The sequence below is a fragment of the Perca fluviatilis genome, chromosome 2 (assembly GCF_010015445.1).
Source record: "Perca fluviatilis chromosome 2, GENO_Pfluv_1.0, whole genome shotgun sequence".
NCBI lineage: Eukaryota > Metazoa > Chordata > Actinopteri > Perciformes > Percidae > Perca > Perca fluviatilis.
In genome coordinates this window covers 3,908,660-3,924,101 of record NC_053113.1, presented here as the reverse complement: position 1 = coordinate 3,924,101, position 15,442 = coordinate 3,908,660, and the positions used below count along the sequence as shown (strand labels likewise).

The window sequence follows — 15,442 nt, the reverse complement described above, 5'->3', positions numbered from 1 at the left end:
CATAATTATGGTCTGTACATGTACAACAACTACTTTTACATCTATTCTGTTCACAATCATCTCAATGCTGCACTTTTCAGACCTTTGGATTGTCAATCTGTACAACATGCATCTGATGTTTGCTTCCATGATTTCAGTTTGATTGTGTCATTCATATAATGTTCTGTTTCAGCTGCTGGAAAAAAAAAAAAAAAAATTTTTGAAAAAAGGGCTAAAAAAAACACAAAATTTTCCGCCCCCCCGATTACCCAGAATGCTCGGAGAGACAAAGGGAGGGTGAGGATGAAGAGCAAAGGAGGAGCAGAGAGGCATTTCTGAAGATCACACTGCACTTCTTGAGGAGAATGAAGAAGGATGAGCTGGCTGACCGTCTGCAGAGCAGTAAGAGTATTTCTCTAAAGATTTAAGATGCTGGACTAATGGGATGTTTACTAATGTCTCCATAGACGGACCAAAATATGTTCCTGTTTTTCTTTACGAAATTACTTCATGAGCTTTTTGATTATGTTTTCATTCAGGAAGTTTTGCTGGAGTTTGTAAACGTAAACTCAAATCTAACCTAAACAAGAAGTTCCAGTGCGTGTTTGAGGGGATTGCTAAAGCAGGAAACCCAACCCTTCTGAATCAGATGTTCACACAGATCTACATCATGGAGGGAGGGACTGCAGAGGTCAATGATGAACATGAGGTCAGGCAGATTGAAACAGCATCCAGGAAACCAGACAGACCAGAAACAATAATCAGATGTGAAGACATCTTTAAAGCCCCACCTGGAAGAGATGAACCAATCAGAACAGTGATGACAAAGGGAGTGGCTGGCATTGGTAAAACAGTCCTAACACAGAAGTTCACTCTGGACTGGGCAGAAGACAAAGCCAACCAGGACATCCAGTTCATATTTCCATTCACTTTCAGAGAGCTGAATGTGCTGAAAGAGAAAAGGTACAGCTTGGTGGAACTTGTTCATCGCTTCTTCAGTGAAATCACAGAAGCAGGAATCTGCAGGTTTGAAGAGTTCCAGGTTGTGTTCATCTTTGACGGTCTGGATGAGTGTCGACTTCCTCTGGACTTCCGCAACACTGAGATCCTGACTGATGTTACAGAGTCCGCATCAGTGGGCGTGCTGCTGACAAACCTTATCAGGGGGAATCTGCTTCCCTCTGCTTTCCTCTGGATAACCACACGGCCTGCAGCAGCCAATCAGATCCCTGCTGATTGTGTTGACATGGTGACAGAGGTCAGAGGGTTCACTGACCAACAGAAGGAGGAGTACTTCAGTAAGAGATACACAGATGGGGAGCAGGCAAGCAGAATCATCTCCCACATCAAGACATCACGAAGCCTCCACATCATGTGCCACATCCCAGTCTTCTGCTGGATAACTGCTACAGTTCTGGAGGACGTGTTGAGGACCAGAGGGGGAGGAGAGCTGCCAAAGACCCTGACTGAGATGTACATCCACTTCCTGGTGGTTCAGTCCAAACGGAAGAACATCAAATATGGTGGAGGAGCTGGGACCGATTCAAACTGGAATAAAGAGATGAAGAAGATGATTGAGTCTCTGGGAAAATTGGCTTTTGAGCAGCTGCAGAAGGGCAACCTGATCTTCTATGAATCAGACCTGACGGATTGTGGCATCGATATCACAGCAGCCTCAGTGTACTCAGGAGTGTTCACACAGATCTTTAAAGAGGAGAGAGGACTGTACCAGGACAAGGTGTTCTGCTTCGTCCATCTGAGTGTTCAGGAGTTTCTGGCTGCTCTTCATGTTCATCTGACGTTCATCAACTCTGGAGTCAACCTGCTGTCAGAAGAACAAACAACATCGTGGTGGTCTGAAGTGTTCAGAGACGAATCAACACGTTTCTATCAGAGTGCTGTGGACAAGGCCTTACAGAGTCCAAATGGACACCTGGACTTGTTCCTCCGCTTCCTCCTGGGTCTTTCACTGCAGTCCAATCAGAATCTCCTACGAGGCCTGATGACACAGACAGGAAGTAGCTCAGAGACCAATCAGAAAACAGTTGAGTACATCAAGAAGAAGTTCAGTGAGAATCTGTCTGCAGAGAGAAGCATCAATATGTTCCACTGTCTGAATGAACTGAATGATGGGTCTCTAGTGGAGGAGATACAATGGTTTTTGAGCTTAGGAAGTCTCTCCACAGATAATATGTCTATTGCTCAGTGGTCAGCTCTGGTCTTCATCTTACTGTCATCAGAAGAAGATCTGAATGTGTTTGACCTGAAGAAATACTCTGCTTCAGAGGAGGCTCTTCTGAGGCTGCTGCCAGTGGTCAAAGCCTCCAACAAAGCTCTGTAAGTGGGATTTATTCATCAATAAATACGCTATATTTCAACAGGAGTTAAATATAAATAACTTGTTTCCTTCCTGTTGTCTCTCTAGACTGAGTGGCTGTAACTTATCAGAGAGAAGCTGTGAAGCCTTGTCCTCAGTTCTCAGCTCCCAGTCCTCTAGTCTGAGAGAGCTGGACATGAGTAACAATGACCTGCAGGATTCAGGAGTGAAGCTGATCTCTGATGGACTGAAGAGTCCACACTGCACGCTGGAGACTTTCAGGTCAGGATTCATTAACCCATTCAACTGATGACCATTTAAAATCTGACTAACTTTACTTGATGAAAAATGCTGCTTTGGGTCTGCTGATTCGATAAACTTGGGCAGTAGTTATTAATTATATAATTATTAATTTCTAGACTCAGAGTTACTTTCCATGAAGATTTTCCATTGTTTACTTTTGTTGTTAAATAATTAAATAGAACAGTTGATTTTAAAGGTGGATTCTAAATCTGGACCAAAATGTATCTGGACAACCAACAAAAGTAACACATGGCTCCACATGTTGACAGAGTGTTCCTGTGTGTTGTTCTGTGTTTTTGCAGTCTGTCAGGCTGTCTGATCTCAGAGGAAGGCTGTACTTCTCTGGTCTCAGCTCTGAGCTCCAATCCCTCCCATCTGAGAGAGCTGGACCTGAGCTACAATCATCCAGGATACTCAGGGGTGAAGCTACTGTCAGTGGGACTGGAGGATCCTTTCTGGAGACTAAACACTCTCAGGTACAAAGACTGACGAACAAAATGGAGATATTTGTGTAGGAAGTTTTAAAGGAGAACATCTCCAGGAACTAAAATGATTACTCCTGTTGTTCATAATTGATGTAGTTTGGACACATCTCTGTATGTTAAAGGAACTGTCCGTGGTTTGAAGAAACATCCTTTTTTTCCTCTTTCCCGGGATCACATCAGTTTCAACGCAACAGACAGGTCCAGGACAGGTTTAGCCTAGCTTTGCACAAAGCAGTGTGCTTTCTACGCTGTGAGAAGGGTGTGTGGATGAAGCATTGCTCTTTCAGCAGATTCGTTACCTAGATGTTTAAAATGTCTTTTGCCGGTGCTGCATGGCTCAAGTGATTGATCAGAGACGTACACTGACGTCCCGGCCATATTAATTAATTATAAGTTCCTTTTGTGCTGGGAGACTACCGACTCTGAGTTCAAAAAGTCCCTCAAAACGCTCTTTCCTAGTCCCTGTGGTGCAAACACAATATATGTGTGTGTGAGAGTGATGTAATGTTCATGTTTCGCTACAGAGAAATGTCCACTGTTCCACCAAATGCTTGCTCTTGGGGGAATTGTTGGGTCTCTGTAAATAATAATGTGGCGCTGGCAGCCGTAATCCTGTATGCACTGTGCGTACATTTTTTTCTTAGAGACACTCATCTAATGATAACAATGTGTAAATGTGCACATAGTCTGTACTGCTCTCTGCTATGTTCACTTATATTTTCCTCATTATGTGTATGTCATTTCACCCACAAGCCATCTGCTATTACAGTTTTTTTCGATTGCTAGACGACAGTGGGCACAACTGGAGTCACATGTGCAAAACTAACTACAGTCTGCACAGCAGCAGTTCATGTGGACCACACTCTAGTTTGTTTTTTCATTGCTTGAAAACAGTTTTCAAAACTCTACACACTTATCCCATGACTTTAACCACAACGTGCACAACACTGTAGATTTACAGCACTTTGTTCAAATGCTAACACACTGCTGTCAAAACTGTTAACCACACATTCAAAACAGAATAGATTTCAGTCTGGTGCCTATCAAACAATGTTGATTGGAATTTTAGCTGAAAGCCTAAGCAGGTGTCTTATTTTAGACTAGTTAGTGAACATATATGGTATTTATATAGAGAAAGCTCAGAGAGACTTTTTTGTATACAAACCCCAAATAGTTTTTTTGGATTGCTTAAGCACGATTTTCAAAACAGGGCCCGGGTTTTCAAAACACTACACACAATTAGCACAACCACACACCCAATTAGCAAAACACTACAGATCCTTTGCATAATTAAACACTCTTGTAAAAACTATACACTTCTGTTTAAAAACCACACTTTGTTACCATATTAAACACACACGTTTCACATTACTATACTCCGTTTGCACGAGTTACACTCTGCTGTGCTAAACCTAAAACACTTTTAGCACTTCTACTTCCCTGTGATTAGAGTAGGCTACCATCAACAAAGTACAAATATTATGTAAATTCACCAAACACTACACAAGACCAATGTTGCAGACTGAAGAAACTCATTTATTCCTCAACACGCCCAAAATGTTGACATGGAGATTCATAATACTGTAACAAAATGTCACTTTACGTATTGTACTGTAAGTTTACTGTAAAAAAAAAATAAATAAAAATAAAACCTAGACATTGTCTCTTCGCCTAGCTGGATCTGGCCAGAGAATTTCATCAACATCGCAGGCAATGTTGTCATTAGCAAGACACTTTGGAAAGAAAGGTCTTGAATGACGAATCCATCCTTGCATTGCTGCCTGCTACCTCCATCTGGTCACAGGCCTACTCCATGGCTTGGATGAGGGGTACCTCAGCCTGGAGACTGAGATCATATACCTTCCACTGCCATGCCGAGAAAAACTCTTCTATAGGGTTGAGGATTGGAGAGTATGGTGGAAGATATAGGACGGTGAAATGTGGATTTTGCTGAAACCAGTTCTGAACCAGAGCAGAGCGGTGGAAAGACACATTGTTCCAGACAACAATGTATTGCATATGATCGATTTGATGCTGTTATGTTGTGCAATTGGTCCAAGAATGTAAGTATGAGTGCTGTGTTGTAAGGGCCCATATGGGCTTGGCGGTGGAGGACCCCATTCTGTGTAATGGCTGCACAGAGTGTTATATTACCCCCACGTTGCCCTGGGACATAGACTATAGCCCTGTGGCCAATGATGTTTCTTCCCCACCTTCGTGTTCTCGTCAGGTTGAACCCAGCCTCATCTACGTAAATGAACTCATGCTGGATCTCCTCTCCATCCATTCGTAAAACTCTCTGAAGAACAGTGTCAGGCAACATTGTGTAGTTCAGTGTAGATGTAGTATACATATATTACAGTACAGTAAAAGATTATAAGACAGTATGCAAGATCACACTGCTAAAGTAAATACATACCTCTGCATAATCATGCCGCAGTCGTTTCACCCTGTCGGAATTGCCCTCGAAAGGCACTCGATAAATTTGCTTCATTTGAATATGTTTTTTTTTTTAGGATGCGTGCCAGTGTTGATGTTGAGACCTGATGGATATCGTTGAAACTGGCGTGGTCATTGACAATGTTAGTTTGGAGCTGATTGAGTGTTATAGCATTGTTGGCCAAAACCAGTTTACTATCTCCCTCTCTTGCTGTGCTGTGAACATAGGAGGCCTTCCCCCTTGTCGTTCCTGACCCTCAATCCTATGTAGAAAAAAAACAGTATACAATAGTACAGTAATTTCACAGGAAAAGGTAACAGAAGTGCTGATAGTGCATAGAATACAGTACTGTAAGCAGTTACTGAAACCGTGCAGATGTGTTTGATATGATGATATTTTTACAATACCTATTTTCCAGTCAAAATGTTCTTATCACACTTGCCACTGTGTATCGGCTTAGATTTGGCTGTACTCGCAGTCCAGTCTCCCTCAGCAACGTGGTCAACCAGTGTTGTGCGGATCTGTTACGACCCCTCTGAGGGATTCAGGGACTGTAACACGACAATCAATAAAATGTGAAAGAGTCCGTGTAGAAGTGAAACATTTGGTCTTTATTCCAAACATGGAAATAGTTCACAACAGGAGGGTGGAGGATGGGACCTGGAGGTTGTGCCAAACAAATGAAATCAATATAACAAAACAGGGCCTAACTCACCACTAGCTCTACAAGCAAAACAAAATCAAACCAAATACCTAGCCTGCTTCTCTACAAAAAGATTAAGAGAACGTTACACAGGCGGCAACAACCACTAAGCCTGGTGTATCTATACAATGATCAACTACGTGCAAAAATATACAGGGTACCCCAACTTACCTACGGTCCTCAACCTCCACCTCACAAAACTCTTAAGTTTAATAACAAAGCAGCCTCAGCATAAAGGACAGGAACACTGGCAACCAGCCAGCAATGCAGAGCAAGACTGAGCTCCTGCTTCTCAGGAGTCCTTTTATTGACTTCCACCTCGCATGCTGATTGGACCACTCCAAACACAGGTGGAAAGCAATCATCTCAATCACCTGGAGAGAAAGCAGAGTAAGCAAGAGAAGGAACAACAAGAGAGAGACCCATGCCGACAGGTGCTTTTTCTGACATGTAACACCCCCACCCATATAAATCCAAGCAATGCTTAACAAATTCACACCTAACACAAGGCTTGGATCTACATCAACAAAAAATACTACATAGCACGTGACAAAGCATCAGCAAGAATATTTTCAGACCCCTTCCTATGGCTTATGTCCAGGTTGTAGTCTTGAACTATCAGAGACCAACGCATAAGACGTTGGTTGTGATTGTACATCCTGGAGAGAAACACAAGAGGATTATGATCTGTGAAGACCTTAATGGGCTTAATGCTTGATCCAAGATAAACTTCAAAATGTTGTAACGCATACAACAATGCAAGTGCTTCCTTTTCAATGGTGGAATAGTTGAGTTGATGTTTGTTGAACTTGCATGAAAAGTAACTCACAGGATGGCCAATGCCATGATTGTCCTCTTGCAGGAGAACAGCCCCCGCTCCAACTGCACTTGCGTCAACTTCAAGACTGAAGGGCAGGGAAAAGTCTGGGGCAGACAAAACAGGAGTGCAACACAGCATACCTTTAAGGCTCTCAAAAGAACATTGGCACTCACTTGACCAAACGAAGGGCCTCGAGGGACTGGTCAAATCTGTCAGCGGGGCTGCTACAGAGGAAAAGTTTTTGCAGAAACGACGATAGTAGCCAGCCATCCCCAGAAATCGCCGCAGCTCTTTCCTGGTAGTAGGTACGGGAAACTCAGCAATGGCCTTAACCTTTGCATCCGCAGGACGCACCTGTCCCCGACCAACCTGTTGGCCAAGATAGAGAACAGTACCCTTCCCAAAATCACATTTAGCAAGATTAAGGGTTAGGGATGCAGATGACAGACGTCTGAAAACGTCCCTCAAAGTATTCAAATGACTAGTCCAGTCCTCAGAGAACACAACAATATCATCGAGATACGCTCTGCAGTTGGGAACATCCCCCAATACAGTATTTACCAGTCTCTGGAAAGTAGCAGGAGCGTTACACATTCCAAAGGGCATAACAGTGTATTGAAGAAAATTGTCAGGGGTCACAAAAGCAGAAATTTCAGAAGCACGAGTGGTTAAAGGTACTTGCCAGTATCCCTTTAACATATCAAGCTTTGTGACATAGGCAGCAGGACCAATTTCATCGATACAGTCCTCAATAAGAGGTAATGGATGTGCATCTGGAACAGTGACAGAATTCACCTTGCGAAAATCAGTGCAGAACCTTGGACTTCCATCTGACTTCATCTCCAAAAGACAAGGGGAGCTCCATGGACTGGAACGAACCGCAAAATCCGTTTTGCACCAGATAGTCAACCTCCTTCTTCATGGCTTCCCTCTTGGCAGGACTAAACGATATGCATGCTGCTTGAGTGGCTTAGGGCGGCTGAACAAACACATCATGAGCGATGACAGAAGTTTGAGAGGGGATGTCATTAAACAAACAGGGGAAACAATGTATTAGGTCCTTTAAATCTTTACCTTGGTCACCAGGCAGATGAGACAAGTAGCGGCCCAAGTCAGACAGCACTTCAGTATTACTCAGCCTTGCCCCTTGTGGTGTAGCACCACGCATCACCAAACCATCATTATCTTCAGGAGGGCTCACCTTTGAAATGGAAGCCATAGGAGATATGGCTTGATGCTCACCCCGGACTGTGGTTGACTCACTTTGACTCTCCCGTGAGTAGTACAGTTTCATCATGTTGACATGACACACTCTGGATCGTCGCCTGCGATCAGGAGTCTGGATGACGTAGTTGGTATCACTGAGTTTTTTCTCTACAACATAAGGACCAGAAAATTTGGTAGAGAGTGCAGAACCGAGTATAGGCAAGAGAATCAAAACCTTGTCGCCTGGCTGGAACATGTGTACAACTGCTTTACGGTCATAGTATTTCTTCATCTTGAGCTGGGAAGAAGTCAGGGCATCTTTAGCCAAAGCACAGGCATGTTGCAGACGATCTTTGAGCCTAGCAACATACTCTGGAATACTTTTGACTTTCTTCTCAGGCCTGACCAGTAGCTCTTTAAATACCTTCAAAGGACCTCTCACTTCGTGTCCGAACACCAGTTCAGCAGGGCTGAATCCTAGAGACTCCTGTACAACTTCACGGGCTGCAAACAACACAAGCGGCACACTGTCGTCCCAATCCTTCTGCGACTCATTACAGTTCTTGCGTAACATTGATTTCATAGTCTGATGAAATCTCTCTAGTGCTCCTTGACTTTCAGGATGATAGGGACTAGAGGTTACATGTTTAACACCTAATGTTTGAAGTGCCCGGGCAAATGCCTTTGATTTAAAATTGGTTCCTTGATCCGTTTGAACCACTTTTGGCAGGCCAAACATTGAGAAGAACTTCACCAGAGCTTTTACAACAACAGGAGCAGTTATTGTCCGTAGTGGGATTGCTTCTGGAAACCTAGTAGAAGCACACATCACAGTTAGTAAGAACTGATTTCCAGATTTTAGTCTTGGGCAATGGTCCCACACAATCCACGATCACTCTTTCAAATGGCTCACCCATTACTGGGATGGGATGGAGAGGAGCAGGGGGAATCACCTGGTTTGGTTTCCCAGTGACTTGACACACATGGCAGGTACGACAATGATGAACAACGTCAGATTTCAGTCCTGGCCAAAAGAAATGCCTAAGGACTCTATCATAGGTTTTAGTGACCCCCATGTGTCCTGACCATAGGTGGTCATGAGCCAAGGACAGTACCTGAGAACGGTAGGCCGTGGGCACAACTACTTGGTTTGCTGAGCTCCAGTCTCCCTCCTCCGAGACATCACTAGTCCATCGACGCATCAGTAAGCCATCCTCAAGAACATAGGCTACTTTGGTCTTGGAAGCGTCCTCCTGGCTGAGAACAGAGGAACAACATTTTAAAAGGGTTTTATCACCTTGCTGTGCTGCAACGAATTCCGTCCTGGTGGCCAATGGCTGCACAACATCCGGACTGAAAAGTGTTGACTGTACGTCAGCGAGCTGGACATCAGGCTGAATCTTGGTCCCATTCACAGTATCAGGGACCTGTTCGGCAACCAGAAAAGAGTCAGACAGGTCAATGCCATAGTTTTTCACCTGGGCCCTTGTGACCACGCAAGCAGGAAATACATCATGAAGCATTTGTGTTTCATCAGGCTCTGTGTCAAAATCAGGACTGTTTAGGACTTCAGGAACTGGCATAACCTTGCCCCCAGCTAAATCATTGCTCAGAATGAAATCAACACCTTTAATAGGCAAGGAAGGGAGAACAGCAACTTTAAAAAACCCATTGACCAGAGGGGACTGAATGTAAACTTTGTGCAAAGGAGCAGGTACGAAACTCATTCCAATGCCTTGCACCACTGCACTTGACTGGCATGATGATTTAGAGGACAAAGACAAGATGCCTTCTCGAATGATAGACTGGGAGCCCCCTGTGTCTCTCAGTATCGTTATTGGCTGCTGCTCTTCAGATTCTCCAGTTAGAGAAACATAGCCTTCCGAAATAAACGGTTTGAAACAGGGATCAGGTTCAATTTGTGACCCGATAAGGTCAGGGAAAGACACTCTCTTCACCAGACCCATGCCTTTTGGTTGAGTTAAGCCAGACTCAAACTGCTGTTTACGCTTCAGAGAAAGACACTCAGCAATAATGTGAACCTTCTTATGACAATAAAAGCATTCACGTTCCCCACGGAGAGACGACCGCTGTCCCTTGTCCTTTTCAAGAGGAAGGTGGCTAATGTCAGGCTTCATGGTACGTGAATCTGCAACTCTGTCTGGGCGGGAAGACACAAACACATTTTTGTGAGTTAAAACAAACTCATCAGCTAAGACAGCTGCTTTAGACAGAGAAGTCACTTTCTGTTCGTTCAAGAACACCACCAGCTTCTCTGGTAAAGTGTTCTTGAAATCTTCCAAGAGCATCAACTGCCGGAGGGACTCAAAATCACTCTTCACCTCATTAGAAGTAGACCATTTATCAAAGAGAACCCCCTTTTCACGAGCAAACTCAACAAAAGTTTGACCACTAGATTTTCTATGGTTTCTGAACTTCTGTCTGTAAGCCTCTGGCACAAGCTCATAAGCACGCAAAATTGACTCTTTAAGCACCTTGTATTCCAAACTATCTTCTAAGGAAAGAGACGAGACAACCTCTTGCGCTTTACCCACTAGCCTGCATTGAAGTAGGATAGGCCACATATCGCTAGGCCAGTTTAATGCAGTAGCAATCCTCTCAAATGCATTAAAGTACGAGTCAACCTCTGCCTCCCGAAATGTTGGTACTAATGAGATATTCTTACTGACATCAAAACCTTTCTGGTGTGAACTAATGTGAGACAGTGTGGACTTAGTCTGACTAGAAGTGATTTTCATGGCCTCTATCTCAAGCTGCCGTAACTTTACTTCCTTGTCAGCATCAATTTCTAACTTGCGTACCTGTAGGGTGTAGTCTGCTTTACGCACCATCTCCTTCTCATTTGCTTCCAGCTGAAGGCGATTCAGCGAACCTTTAGCTTAGCATCAATACTGGATCCAAGGCCCTCTGGGGAGAAAGGCTCATAGCGGGGGCATGGTTACTGGAGAAGGATTAGGTTTAGCCGTTTCTCTTGGAGTTGCGTCTAGTGTTTCTCCCTGTTTTTCTAGCACAGAGGAAGCACATGCTCCCAACACAGAATCATCAGGAGAACTCGCTGCACTAGCATGCTCAACGTTAATAGGGACATCAAGGACCTTCAACTCAATTAGTGTTTCCATTACCTTCTTTTTAATTTCTGTCTTAACACCATATTTTTGAACACGAATGTTGTAGTACGATGCAATACACAGTAGATCATCCTTGCGGCATGAATCAACTTTCTCAATGCTGGGATTTTCAATAAAGTCTTGAATATTGAATCCCATTGCTACTAATGTCACAACCACAATGACTCACCAACATTGATTGTCTTAGCTCAGGAAAATGATATCCCGGACGAGCCCCCACTTGTGTTACGACCCCTCTGAGGGATTCAGGGACTGTAACACGACAATCAATAAAATGTGAAAGAGTCCGTGTAGAAGTGAAACATTTGGTCTTTATTCCAAACATGGAAATAGTTCACAACAGGAGGGTGGAGGATGGGACCTGGAGGTTGTGCCAAACAAATGAAATCAATATAACAAAACAGGGCCTAACTCACCACTAGCTCTACAAGCAAAACAAAATCAAACCAAATACCTAGCCTGCTTCTCTACAAAAAGATTAAGAGAACGTTACACAGGCGGCAACAACCACTAAGCCTGGTGTATCTATACAATGATCAACTACGTGCAAAAATGTACAGGGTACCCCAACTTACCTACGGTCCTCAACCTCCACCTCACAAAACTCTTAAGTTTAATAACAAAGCAGCCTCAGCATAAAGGACAGGAACACTGGCAACCAGCCAGCAATGCAGAGCAAGACTGAGCTCCTGCTTCTCAGAAGTCCTTTTATTGACTTCCACCTCGCATGCTGATTGGACCACTCCAAACACAGGTGGAAAGCAATCATCTCAATCACCTGGAGAGAAAGCAGAGTAAGCAAGAGAAGGAACAACAAGAGAGAGACCCATGCCGACAGGTGCTTTGTCTGACATGTAACAGGATCTCATTTGTCAGATTCGGTCCTCTTTGAGCACCTTCTTGTCTTCCTCTTCCTCTTCCTCTTCCTCTACCTCTACCTCCAGCATGACCTCCATCTCTTCCTCTTCCTCTGTTGATTCCTCTTCCTCCCCTTCCTCCTCCTCCTTGTCCTCCTCCTCGTTCTCCTCATTCTCCTCATTCTCCTCCTCGTCTTACTCTTTCTCTGACTCTTTCCATTGTGCTTGAAGACCGATGAACTCACCTGCTGCTTTTTATAGTGCTTATACGCCTGATTGGTGTGTCTACAATTAGGCAAACAAGTGTTTGCACACCTGATGACTGTGTTGAACCAATTGGTTGGACGGTGCTGTAATTTGACAGTCAGTGCTTTGGTATTGCAAGGAAGTGACTTCATGATAGATTTTTGTGTGTAATGTATGTTAAGTGTGTTTAGTGTTTTGCATATCACTGTGTGTAGAGTTTTGCAATAAGTGTGAGGTTGACAATGTGCTTATAGTTGTGCAAATATGGGCTGATGTTTTGCTTGTTGAGTGTAAGGTTTTGCTAATAGTGTACTACTTTTAATTTTAGTGTGTAAGCAATCCAAAAAACTGTAAGAATGAAACAATTATACACTGTACCGTTTGAGAGAAACAGTTAAAAGAGCAGAGATACCAACATGTCCAGGTAAGATGTCTGAGGTTATATACACAGCTATAAAAAAAAGTGAAAAACACTATATCTTTACAATAGTAAAACTGCATTCTTACTGTTTTCAGAAAGTAATGGAGGTGAAAGCAATGAATTTTTATTTAGAGATGATGCAGACATCCAATGTGATGAAAACTTGCCACATGATGCTGGAGAGAGGCAGGATTAGTCACACTATTCTTTGTTACTGTTATGTACCTTTAGTTTTTTTCCCCAGTAATTTCATAAATTACTAGAGACAAAATACTATATTGAAGAAAATTTTCATTCCTTCTTGTTTACCTCATGTAAAAATTGGTGTAGTATACAATCTATATCTTTTCCTTAAATAAACTATTGAGTAGTGTGAAGTCACTCAAACTGTAAAGATGAGAAAGTTTGTAATTTCTGTCTTGGTGTTTGATGCTAGTGTTTTTACTCTCAGTGTGTTCTGAGTGACAGTGTGTGTTATCTCAGTGAGGCTTGTTCATAGTGTTTGGCTGCACTGAGCCTGTTTTGCAGGTGATGTGAACTGTTTAGCTCAGGTGACTGTTGGTAGTGCAGACTGTAGTTTGAGTTTTGCACATGTGACTCCAGTTGTGCCCACTGTCGTTTAGCAATCGGAAAAAACTGTAATCAGAATATTCATTGTTATGACTCGATCTGTAGATCACAGGCCTTTTCTGCTGGCCAAGAAATTGTCAGAATCAGAAATTTATATTTTTATATTTTTATAATTAAAGGCCTACATATTCATTTCTAATATATATATATATATATATATTTATTAATTTCATATGTAGTTTATATATTGTATATTGTATTTTTTAGTGAAATGATTTTACTAGCTATTACTGCTTGCTTTAGGTGTTTAGGTGTGATTTGTGTTTAGTTGTTAAAGATTTGAGCAGTGAATAGTATAATTTATATTTGAAAAATGAATAAATAAATTAATAAAACAAACCGATTATTTTTAGGCTAAAAAACACAGGTGATCGTATTCGGCCAAAGGGTGCAGCACACATTGAACATTTGACCTTACTTCCGCAGTAACGTTTTCACACAGAAGAAGACCTCAATATATGGAGCCGTTAGGATTAGAGAAGTGAGTCTAACGCTAGCAATGGATAGTTTTTACTCCCTAAACGTCAAGGTGTGGAGACTTTATCAAAACCTGTAAATGAGACTGAGAGATATGGTGAACTTGTCACCAACCGGGACGAAGAAAAGCAGCCGGAGGAAGATGAGCTGACCACGGCTGTGATTGCTGCTGAGGATGCTTAGTGTCACCCTGCTGTAAATGACATTAGACCAGGGGATCACACAGCCAGGCCACAGTGGGTGAGTCCGCTGATAGGGATCCATGCAAGAACTTTACTCTTATCTCTATCTCGTAGAAGAAATCTGAATAAATAGTTCACCGAATCTGTTTTTTTTAGCCTAGAAAACATGTTCGCCCTCAGTTGCTTAATTAGATAGCTCCATCTCCATTAATACCAGAGCACCAAAAGGGTGTGTGCTTAGCCCACTACTGTACTCACTGTACACGTTTGACTGTGCAGCCGTGCACAGCTCCATCTCCATCATAAAATTTGCAGATGATACAGTAGTGCTGGTGTCCATCTCCAATAATATTGAGATGGCCTACAGGGAGGAGGTACAGAGTCTGGCATTATGGTGCCAGACTAACTGCCTCCAACTTAACATCAGCAAAAAAAGGAGCTTGTAGTGGATTTCAGAAGGGGTCAGCACTCCTATGCACCCCTCAACATCAACAGGGTTCCTGTAGAGCGTGTGTGCTGTTTTAAATATCTGGGTGTCACCATTTCTGAGGACCTTACTTGGTCTGCTCACACCCAGACTACAGCCAGGAAAGCTAATCAGCACCTGTACCATCTAAGGCAGCTGAGGAAGTTTGGAGCCCCCCCAGCAATTTTAAGATCTTTTTACTCTGCCACTGTAGAGAGTATCCTGATGCAGAGTATGGCAGCGTGGTATAGCAATAGCTGTGAGAAGGACAGGAAGGTCCTCCAAAGAGTGATCCGTGCTGCTGAGTGTTGCTGCGGCTCAGCTCTCCCACCTTTGGATGAACTCTATCAGAAGAGACGTTGGAGTAGGGCTGTCAAGATTTGAAAAGACACCTCCCACCCTGGCAGCTGCCTATTTCAGCTGCTGAAATCAGGCAAGCGATTCAGGAGCATCATGGCAAATACGGAAAGATTCAGGAGGAGTTTTTAGCCACAAGCTGTTAGTCTCCTGAATCAAAACAAACTGCTCAACGCACCTTGCACTTTAAGCCCTGGATCTACTTTAGTGAGCACTTTAGTAGTACAAGGTTTTATTATATTTATGAGTAGGGGTATCTGGGTGGTATATTTTTATTTTTAGTTTCTTATTAATTTATGTTTTTAACTTGACTTTTATTCTATAAACTTAATTATGTCATTAGCTATGAGATAGCACAGTTGGAGTAGAGTCAGGAATTCATTTCACTGCTTGTTGTAAGTGTA

General features: G+C 42.9%; 2 protein-coding genes across 2 annotated transcripts in view; both read left to right on the top strand.

Annotated features, from left to right (window-relative positions):
- LOC120544895 (NLR family CARD domain-containing protein 3-like) overlaps positions 1-15,442 on the top strand; it is a 116,504-nt gene that overhangs the window by 91,855 nt on the left and 9,207 nt on the right. Inside the window, 2 exon segments of the mRNA XM_039778759.1 lie at positions 2,405-2,578; positions 2,902-3,075. Of these exon segments, the coding sequence (XP_039634693.1) occupies positions 2,405-2,578; positions 2,902-3,075 (348 nt within the window).
- Positions 246-2,320, top strand: LOC120571031 (protein NLRC3-like). The gene is made up of 2 exons (XM_039819729.1): positions 246-381; positions 519-2,320. Exons 1-2 carry the CDS (start codon positions 345-347, stop codon positions 2,318-2,320), a joined length of 1,839 nt encoding a protein of 612 aa, XP_039675663.1. The 5' UTR covers positions 246-344.

Coding starts and splice junctions, on each gene's coding strand:
- LOC120571031 (XM_039819729.1), top strand. CDS start 345: ATGAAGAAGGATGAGCTGGCTGACCGTCTGCAGAGCA. Junction 382..518: donor GGCTGACCGTCTGCAGAGCA/GTAAGAGTATTT, acceptor GTTTTCATTCAG/GAAGTTTTGCTGGAGTTTGT.